This window comes from Maylandia zebra, linkage group LG3 (genome assembly GCF_041146795.1).
Source record: "Maylandia zebra isolate NMK-2024a linkage group LG3, Mzebra_GT3a, whole genome shotgun sequence".
Classification (NCBI taxonomy): domain Eukaryota; kingdom Metazoa; phylum Chordata; class Actinopteri; order Cichliformes; family Cichlidae; genus Maylandia; species Maylandia zebra.
The window spans coordinates 55790336-55801041 of NC_135169.1; the positions used below are offsets into that span (position 1 = coordinate 55790336).

Below are 10706 nucleotides of genomic sequence, written 5' to 3' on the forward strand. Positions count from 1 at the left end.
ACACTTCTAAATATACTAAATTCTTTGCGTTTGTCAGATCGTCTCACACACACACCGCCTTTTCTCTCACACTTCCACTTCTGCACTCACTCTACTATCAACTTTCATAGTGTTATTATTATTTATTATTTTGTACAAATCACACCCAATCACTCAAAGCCTGCTACTCACAGCATTCACACACTTAAACTGTGACAAGAGTTGAGGAATATACTCACAACACGCTTTCCTAAGAGTATTTCAGACATGCCTTTCATAATCAGAAAGAGCAAGTCAAAGAAAACAATTGAAACCTCTATTAATTCTCACAGCACACACATAGAATAGAAAAAATAAAACACACCAGCATTTATTGCTGATGAGAGGTTACTCCTAAAAGTAATATGTTAGTCTTAAATATATACAGTGCACTCACTATATTTATATATCAAAACTCAGTCAATTACTATACATCCACTACGGCAACTCAAAACTTTATTTATAGCCCTCTAATGAACATAAATGGCGTCTTAAACACACACTCAACAATGTTTGCAGCAGTATTTGTAAAACCAACTGTGGTTTAAACAGTTCACTGCTGACTAATTTGCATTTTCACACTCACACACACACAGTCTAAAAATAGCTCCAGCACTGCCTCAGACTCCTTTCACACAGAGATCTCTTATTTTATATTACAAAGACGTCTTATATTTACAACCACTGTCACATCTGTCAGCTTTAGCGCCTAAACAATTTCGACAAATTTAAGTTAACGGTCCAACCGATAAAGTCCAACTTTTTTGTGATCAATTAACCAGTATCTGTCCAACAGTTTCTGGCCTCATCTCTAAAATCCCTAACTCAATTTAAAAGCGTCAACCAACCCAAACTTTGCCTGAAGCTCTATTTTTGGCATTTCATAGCCAAGGCTTACCCCGAAGTTTTAAGTCAAAGTTACACGCCCGAAGTCCAACTTCTGCTGGCCAAAAAAGCGCAGACTACCGTTCCAAACGGTAAGGAGACTCTAACTCCTAGTTATTCTGGAGTGCCCCAAGCTCCACAGTGACCAACTGACTATCCCTCTTCGAGGACAATGCCTAAGCGTCCTTGGCATTGGCAAGCGTTACCTCTGAGCACTGCGCTTCCTATCAGTCCAACTGACGTTCTTGAATAATTTATAATACTTTGGAACAACAGTAAAACAGCCAAAAAAGTGTAAGACTGAAGCAGGTCCAACCTTATAACCAATACGGGCTCCACCCCAAACAATAACCAAATTCCCTAATATACTAAAATCACTCAGCAGTCCAACTGCTTTCCACGGTCCAACCGTATTAAATCCTTTAGCGGTCCAACCGCATTCAATCATTTTTAGCAGTCCAACTGCATTAAATCCTCAGTACTGTCATGAGATTCTCATCAAAATCAAAGCAGACATTCCCCAGTAATTTCAGTGAGTAGACTTTAATTTGTAATGTCCAATTTGGCACACTTTGGAAATAATTCAACAGGTAGTGCCTTACCTTTGGATAAGCGGCTTAGAACAACAATGAGAAAAAGAGAGCTGATTATTAGCTCATCAAAACACAAAACAAAATCACAATGAATTATCGGTTAATTTCATTTAAAAGAATTCATTAAGTATTTATGTACAATTCAAATTAGTTAATTACATATTTTGTTGGTTTGTTTTCTATTTTAATTATTTTACTGACACATTTAATGAATTATTTAATGATGTATTTATTTAATTCACGTTGCTACTCCTGGCCCTGCATCGCTGTTCATAAATACATTTTATTTGTCAGCTTCACCCATCAAAGTCAGGGGGCGGGGTTAATGCTGATCAAGTCAACACCATTGCTTTGGTCTGGTGGGCGTTCTTTTAGTGGGCTTTTCTCAATACTAAGTAGGCCTACACACCAGGGTTTGGACATGTGTGGACCCAAACTATACTTTTACCCTTTTTTGTGTGTCACCAAATACACTTTAATATTTTCTAGACAAGAATGTAGTGGCGTAATCTTTAAGCTCTTTTGGCTCCAAACAGAAGTGACAGACTTGAGCAGGGTTCATTTAAAGGCTGACAGAAGTGGAGTGGTGACGGGGAGATGTTTGACAGGACAGTGTTTCAGCCTCCACAGGTTCATGTTGTGCTCCATCAGTCAGTGAAGATGAAGTCAGTGCTGATGAGGCTGTAGAGTGTGTGAGGGATGTGAATGAGGATGATGAAGATCTGATGATAGCAGATAAAAACAGGCTGCAGAGACTTTGAGCCATACAGGGCACACAGTGTGTGTACAGAACAGCTGAAATCATTATGGAGGCCTCACTGGAATATGGAAGCATCACAGTACAGCTTCAGTGAAGCATTAAAGTCTCTGATATGAGATGAGAAATGAAGCAGCCAGAGCTTTTTCATGAGTGGAAACCCACTGTGACTGTGAGCTGCTGCTACAGCCTCCAGATTAGCCAGCAGCTCATCCTGCTCAACATGGACCTGTGGTCAGAGTGTGTGCTGGATAATCCGGCCCAGGATGAGGCCAAACTGACATGGGATGAAATGTCTGTCACATAATTGAGCTTAGTGTAGTTTCATTTCTGCACAATTTAAAAACAACCAAAACTTTGTTCTGTCTTTTCTATGTTATACTGTAGACTTTCTTTGATACTGTGTCCAAAAGGAGCAGCTTTTACTTTGAAGGGGAGGCGTCTCTGTTTCCTCTTCAGGTTGGATGATGGAAGCAAATTAGTAGCTGTGTCCCAAAACGTCGGCTGCATCCTCCAGAGGCTGCATTTGAAGGCCGATTACGTCACAGCCAGGCGATGAAGGCTGTCCGTATTTGTGGACTCCTTCAAATGTGCCCGACAAATGCGTCCTTCATTTCCCCGAATTTGAAGGATTCGTCGAGTGTGTCCTTCGTGGCCCACCATATCCCAGAATTCATAGCGCGGCCCAGCCAAATTTCAGCTGCCAACAATGGCGGCAGCTACTAAGTTTTCAAATTACTCTTATTAATCTTTCTGGGTCACAAAATAAACTTTTAACATATTTTCAGGCGAGAAAGTAGCTGTGTAAACTTCAAATATCTGCTTGGTTTATCAAGACATCACATATTTGCAAAAGTGTGCCGACGTTTTCGGAGACGTCTGTTACCCACCCGCTCGCTAGCAAGCCGGGGGGTTCAATGGTCACTCCAGCCGGCGAGAGCAGCGGACGCCCGGCTTCATTGTTTTCAGACCCCGCTCTTTCACTACTCAGGTTAAACATGATATATAAGTCACTCGGATAACTTAAAAATGTAATTGTTTGCCTTTTTTCTGTGTTTTATTTGTTCCGGAGTAAATCGGTTTGGCTGAGATCAAAGTTCCTCCGGGATTTTCACACAGCTGAATAAACGTTAAACAGGAAACTGATTAAACAGAAGTGTGAGACGGTCGAGAATTTACGCCAGTGTCCTGTTATATTTTAGATAGCAAGGAGCAGACGGCCGAGTTTATTAAACTCCACCGAGACAGCGGTGACGCAAATCTGAAGGCTAGACCATCCCATTTCACAGCCTCGCACTTCCAGCCTTTTCAGTCTTTGAAGGACCCGGCCCACGTAGACCGCGAATACCGGGTCCTCCGAAGGATGCAGCCGACGTTTTGGGACACAGCTAGTGTGTGATGTTCTTTCAGTGTTGCACTTTGTAGACGCTCCCTGAGCACTGGTCTCACAGCCAGCTGCACATAGAGACCAGTGTTGTTAGTCCAGGTCAGAAGATGACTTGTTGGAATGAAAATGAGCTTGTAGTTTGTCTGCTTTAATAATGTGACTGGAAAAAGGTGTTGGACTTCAAATATGTCCATTTCTTTCACACTTCACCTTTAAAAGTGAAGCCTTGTGGTTCCTGGAAGGAAAAACACGACTTTTTCAAGTCTTTGTCCTGTTTTTATGAGAAATGTACGACTTTAATGTGAAACATTCAGAGTTTTTTCTCTTGTTGTGTTTGTTTGAAGCTGCTTCCTGTTGGCTTCAGCTGTTTGGAGTTTCCATTTTCTAAACTTCTACATTCTGAACCTTCTTCAGCTCTGAACAGATGATGAAACACTGAATGATTTCAAGCTCACACTTTGTCTAATAAACTTACATCTTTCATTCTTTATACAGATTGAGGGGCTGTGGTTTGTCAGAGATCAGCTGTGATTATCTGGCAGCAGCACTGAAGTCCAACCCCTCCCATCTGAGAGAGCTGGAGCTGAGTGACAACTACAAGCTGCAGGATTCAGGAGTGAAGCATCTGTGTGGTTTCCTGGAGAGTCCAGGATGTGGACTTGAAACTCTGAGGTCAGTCAGCATGTTTTAGTTGTGCTGAGATGAATATGATGTGAAAGTTGTGCTGACACTAAACTGCAGACATCAGGCTGATATTATACTGATCCACACTGAGGATCTTCATGGTAAAGTCTGTTTTCTTCTTCTCTGGTTTAGTCCATTGACTGCAGCAGAACAATGTTCACATTTCAAACCTTCAAAGAAGAAGAAAAATCCTCCACTGGATAATTCACTGTGAAACTCTCCAACTCTTCATTCCACCTTAAAGTCTGTCTGACACTGAAATCCAAAGCAAAATGTGCGTTTGCTTTACAGACAGCAGTCCAACACAAACATACACACATCATCCAAAACACAGTCCAACATCCAAATCTCCTCCACTGCCAGCATGAATGATGGGAAAGAGAAGGAGGAACACTCTGACATTCAGGGTTAGAATGAGTTTCATGAAGCAGACTGTGAAGATCAAAGCTGCATTAGAAAGCTTACATGAATGAATGAGTGGACAGAAGTGGACAGAGATCATCTGAAGCACTTCAAAGGCTTTAAATCAGCACATTTCTCTTTATTCTTTATCAACTCTGTTAGTTTCTCTCAGTTTTCTGTGGAATGAAGCTAACAGCAGGCTAATAAGATGCTGACCAATAGGTTTCTATTAAAGGTTGTAATTTGTATATGAAAAAGTGCTTTGGCTCAGCAGGGATCAGCTTACAGGTAGAATACAGCTGCTGGATGGGATTAGCATGTCATAGCTATCTACCAAACTGCTAACTGGGGGATTTCAGGCCATCTATGGATCATTTTTGTTAACTGTTTATTCAGCTTAGGCTCACAGGGCTGCAGCCTGTGCCCTAGCTGTCATAGGGCAAGAGGCGTGGTCCACCTGCACAGGTGAGCAGTCCATCACAGGGCCAACAGAGAGAGACAGAGAAGCACTCTCTCACATCCACACCTACAGCCAATTTAGAAGCACCAATGAACCTAAGCAGCATTTCATTGGACTGTGGGAGAACATCCAACCTCCACAGAAAGGCCAACAAGCTTCAACCTACAACCTTCTTGCTTTAAGGCACTAGTGTGAACCACTTTTCCCCATTTCAGCCCAAATCCTGCATCTTCCTGTTTCTGACTCCAGGCCAGCTCCACTAACACTTTCTCATCAGACACTGCCACCTAGTGGAGGAAGTCTTAGTTCCATTTGAAGCTTCAGATGACAGTTAGTTCCTTTACAAAGAGGTGGAGGTGGTGGGGCCACAGCACCATCATCACTGAGTGCCATAGGACACTTAACCTTTGTTTCCATATGCTGGGAACTTCCTGTTGTTCCAAGGAGGACTGGAAAATGTGTGAAAATCTCCCAGTCAGTTCCTCACAGCACACTTCAATCATTTCCCTCCCACAGCATCAGGACCAGGGCTTTTTCTCTCTTTGGTCCCACTAAGAGATTTCCACACAAACACCTCATCAGTGGGACTCTCAGAGCTACCAGCCCTTTGCTACAATCACAAAGCTCTTCATTGAAATCAATGATATCAAAGCTGGAATCAAATGAGTCCAAGTCTTCTGCTGATTCAGCATCACATTCATCTTTGCTCCTTGTCCTGCATCCCCACCATGGACTTCATTCCTTTCCAAGCCAGCCTTGAGTGTCCTTTATTCAGCTCATCCTCTGCTTTACTTTTACACCTGATTTTAGCTGCTTTATCTCTCTTTCAACAAGTTTCTGTGCCTCAATCTTTTTCTTCTCTTCCTCATAACAAGACAGCTTCTTCTGCCTGAGAACATGTTGGAGTGATTTACTAATCCAGGGCTGCTTATTGGGGAAAATACTTCCTGTTTCCAAAGTAATCCCCATTTTTCCCAGAAAGAAATGTAAGTAGAAATCGATGATCTAAGTGAGAACATGAGCCTTTAAAAAGTCCCAGTGGGTGCAGTCAAAGCAGTCCCTCAGTCCCAGTATAGAGTCTTTGGTCCAGACTGGAACAACTGTGTGCCCAGTTTGAGCTCTCTTCAGTCCTGTGACCTGACAGACCCAGAGGGGCCATCACATCACATTTAGAAGCTCCCCTAATGGAGCCACAACACATGTCCAACACTTAGTCTGTCTTGTTGGACCAACTGGAAGAAATGATTCAAGGACTTAGTCACAGAACAGAGATTCAAATCTCCAAAATCCAACTGGCTGCATCAGGACATATAGTCTGAAACTCTGCACAGTTTCCTGTTTGAAGCTGCTTCCTGTTGGCTTCAGCTGTTTGGAGTTTCCATTTTCTAAACTTCTACATTCTGAACCTTCTTCAGCTCTGAACAGATGATGAAACACTGAATGATTTCAAGCTCACACTTTGTCTAATAAACTTACATCTTTCATTCTTTATACAGATTGATTTGGTGTGGTTTGTCAAAGATCAGCTGTGATTATCTGGCAGCAGCACTGAAGTCCAACCCCTCCCATCTGAGAGAGCTGGAGCTGTGGGCAAATTACCTGAAGTATCCAGATGTGAAGCAGCTGTCTGATCTTCAGCAGAGTCCAGACTACAGACTGGAGACTCTGGGGTCAGTAGAGTGATGGAGTGAGTGGGTGGTGCTGTCAGCAGTATTGTACTAAACACAGTCAGTATGAAACAAAGATCCAGTGTTTCCTGTAAAGCTGCAGCTTCTCAGTGAAGCTGTGAGAGGAGAATGGTGACAGGCTTCAGGATTGGACACAAACACTTCCTGTTTCTGACCTTTATGGTCACCATAGTAACGGCTGACACGCTCTGATCAAACGCTGTCAACAGCCAATCAGCTCTCTGAACAAAGCAGCACGCAGACCAATGACTGCATTCATTTCCAAGTTTAAAGCAGTGAAGAACACAGTCTGTAGGTGAGGAAGAATTTAGTGAGAGCAGATGTTTGGATGGAATTCCTCCAGTTAACAGCTGGAACCGTCCATCTGGATTGTTGGGCTTGTTGTTGGGGTTCCTACAGAGCTCAGAGTGGACACACCAAGGTTCTTCTAATGAATGAAAGTCCAAACTCAAACTAGGAGGGAAAAACATTTTCATCAACTTCAATAAAAATCCAAAGATTAGAAAAAGTGAAGCAACAATGAGTCCTAGTACAGTCCCAGCACTGAAGTCCCTGCTGCTCTTTATACTGGATGTGCTGCATCACTGACTGACAGCTGATGAAGAGTCTCTGGAAACACTCGTTTATCTCCTCTGCTCTTCCTTCTTCTCTCTGCAGGTGGTGGTGTTGATGGTAAACAGGACGGTGTGTGTGCTGAGAGAGGAGGAGCTGTGTCCTGATGATCCAGAGAGGTTGAAGCAGCAGCAGCTTGTGTGTAGAGACGCTCTGACTGGGCCATGTTACTGGGAGGTGGAGAGGAGAGCTTCATCCAGCAGTGACTGACAGAGGAATGAGAAGAAGTGCAGATGACTGTCAGTGCTGCAGAGTGAACTGCTCTGAGAACAGCTCCACTGTCAGACACAATGTAGAGTCCAGCATCATCCCTGTGTGTCCCTCTGGATCTGATAGAGGATCATCAGTGTATCTGGACTGCTCTGCTGCTGCTCTGTCCTTCTACAGTCTCTGCACAGTCTCTGTCTGACTCTGGCTTCAGACCCTCCTGGATCAAACTCACCTGGAAAGACTTTCAAACATCACTCAATAGATTTGAATACAGAATATATTTGATATATACTGTAGATGTACTGTAGAGTTGCAGTTTGTCACTTGTAAATACAGTCTGTGAGCAGCTGTGAGCTGAAAGATCTTTCTAGAAACAGGAAATGTTTTCACTCTTCTGTTGCTTTTTCATATATTTCCACAACATTAATATTGATCCCACCTGTCTCACCTGTTTCATGCTTTTATACATAATAACAGGACACGTGTGATCTGAGCGCTGCTGTGGTTGCTGTGCTGCACGTCTTCATTTAGATAACAGAGACATCTAGTGGTTCAGAGGGAGAACTGCAGGAGGTGGAGCTGTGTTTTAGCGTGGAAAACTTTTTATCTTTTAGGCGCAGATACAAATATGACAAGTATCAGTGTGAGATACAAAAGGTCACATCAGTCAGCAGAGGGAACAGTGATCACACAGCAATGTAAGAATAGAAACATAACAGTGAATCTGGACATGTATACAGATGGAAGCAAACAAACAGGATGTAACACTAGGTGCAGTTTATTTTCCTTGTGCTGACTTTTTACAGTTAGTGACAATAACTCTTACTGTGTACTAGCTAGCATGACGGAGTTTCTATACAGCTGGGTGGTGCTATGATGTTACTGATAGTGAACTTTATTTTATTAGAGTTTCCAACCGTCCTGTAAAAAACAGAATCGTCTCGTATTCAGAGAAAATATTACGCAATTTGTCCCGGACTTCAGCTAGAATGGAAAAGACACAAAGCTGGATTTATTCTGTGTCTTTACACTGTCATTCTCTCACCCTCCCTCTACTGTTGCTACTTCAATCATGAAACTGATCAATGATCAGCTGATCGGCTTTTCTCTCTTGTTTTTTTATCATCCACTTTGCGCCAGAAAGAGGAAACCAGCGGATGTCGCGCTAAACAACAGCAGCACGTTTAAGCTTGATCAGCTGTTGTTAGAATTTATTTAATATTAATTTCTAGTATCAGCTGATGTTTGCTGGAGCCACAGCTGTAAAGCTGCTGGTCATGATATCGGTTTGGATATGTGGTGAGAGGGAAACATGAAGATGAAACCAGGAGATGTCCTTACTGGATCATCAGAGCTGAACAGGTGATGGAGAAACAGGTTTACCTTTTAGGTGACATGAATGTGTTGAAGGGAAGTTATGAACTGTTTCTGAGAGACAAATAACACCAGGATCCTTTTCTAAGTAGCTGACAGTTATACCAACAAGACTCTGGAGTTCATGGAGCTGCATGTTCACCTGCTGGACATCACTACCTGACAGGTTTAACTGTCTTCAGAACATTGCAGAGGCCTTATTGACAGTATTCGGCTCTACATATCTGTGTGAGCAGATTTTCTCTCACATGAAGAGAGTCCTCAGGTCTGAATGCTGGACACTCGGAGACCTGTGTCTCTGAGTGGGAGACCAGAGATCACATTAACATGTGTGTCTCTGTATTAAGAAACATGACATATTGGCCCAGTTTATTTTTCTTATCATTGTTGTGAGGAGACCATAAATAGCATTTGTATTTTCTGTTGTACAGTTCATTTGCTGTTATGGATAAAAAGTCTTTCTTTGTTTCAAAGTAGCTGATAAATATTCGCTGATAGCTGCAAACATCTGCGCACAAATATAATCCTATGAAGTGGTTCTATATAGTGTGTAATTTATTGCTAATGCAATCATATGGCACATTGACTTCTGAGGAAATGTTAGATGCACTCATCATCAGAAAGGTTGCCGACCTAAACCAGGGGGTTTAGAGCATCTTGGAGTTTTTGTGGTTTGTTTTCTTTAAGTCATTTCACAGATTTTCTCTATAATTTCAATTCCTTGAATAAAACAACAAATTTAGGGGATGATTTTGTAATCCGACTTTATGTATGAAAGATTTGACTAAACATAAAACAATCTTCCAACTCAGTCGTCATTCTTATCTTGTGAAATCAAACCAAACGTTCTGTTGTCTCTAAATCAGGGATTGATGAAATCTTTGGTTGCATCCATTTATGAACATGTTCTCATTCATATTAAATCGTAGTCTAAGTCCTTCTTTAGAGGGATAAATGTCATTCATTATCTTCAAATGTGTTTCTGTTGTTTTGGGGGGAAGTTTGAAGTCCATTGTTCAAAGTCTGTTAATGAAACTTTATGAAGTTTATGTAGGATGTTTTTCCTATTTTGTATTTGTTTGAATTATGATGTATTTCTGACTCTTGCTGCCATGATGCCAGGTCTCTCTTGAAAACAACATTTTTAATCTCAATTAAATTTTCACCTGGAGAAATAAAGATGATAATAATAATTTTGTCTTCAGGGAATCATTTCTCTGTAAAACAGCTTCTTCTGAAACTCTTGTTACATTTCTTGTTTATTGTTTGCTGGTTTTAGAAAAATGTCATCGTCTCTGTGTGAACTTAAACTCTACATGTGGTGTCAGCTATAAACGAGCTCTAGAGTCTAATAACGATGCTTTTATTATTGTCTGGTATCCAACCTAACCCTGGGCCTCTGGCTGAATGTGAAACACCAGCAGATGTTAAAAACTGTCTGGGTTACACGTGCATCACGTCGTGTGCTTCCTGACATGGATATGATTGGAATCTGGGCTGTTCAAGCGGTGCTGGTATCGTTGTTGTTTCTGAGACTTTCCAAATCTTTACTGGATAAAAACGTAGCAACTGATGGATTTAACATTTAGCTCTCAGACTGTCCCAGAAAAGGCGGAGGTCTGGAAGTGTATGTGAA

At 41.7% G+C, this 10706-nt stretch overlaps 1 protein-coding gene across 1 annotated transcript in view; it reads left to right on the forward strand.

Annotated features, from left to right (window-relative positions):
- The window catches only part of LOC143416813 (NACHT, LRR and PYD domains-containing protein 12-like), a 379525-nt gene extending 369262 nt beyond the window's left edge, over positions 1 to 10263 (forward strand). The window contains exons 15-17 of the mRNA XM_076882434.1: positions 4136 to 4312; positions 6683 to 6856; positions 7532 to 10263. Of these exons, the coding sequence (XP_076738549.1) occupies positions 4136 to 4312; positions 6683 to 6856; positions 7532 to 7544 (364 nt within the window). The 3' untranslated portion in view covers positions 7545 to 10263. The remainder of the gene's footprint in view (positions 1 to 4135; positions 4313 to 6682; positions 6857 to 7531) is intronic.
- The last annotated feature ends 443 nt before the right edge of the window (positions 10264 to 10706 follow it).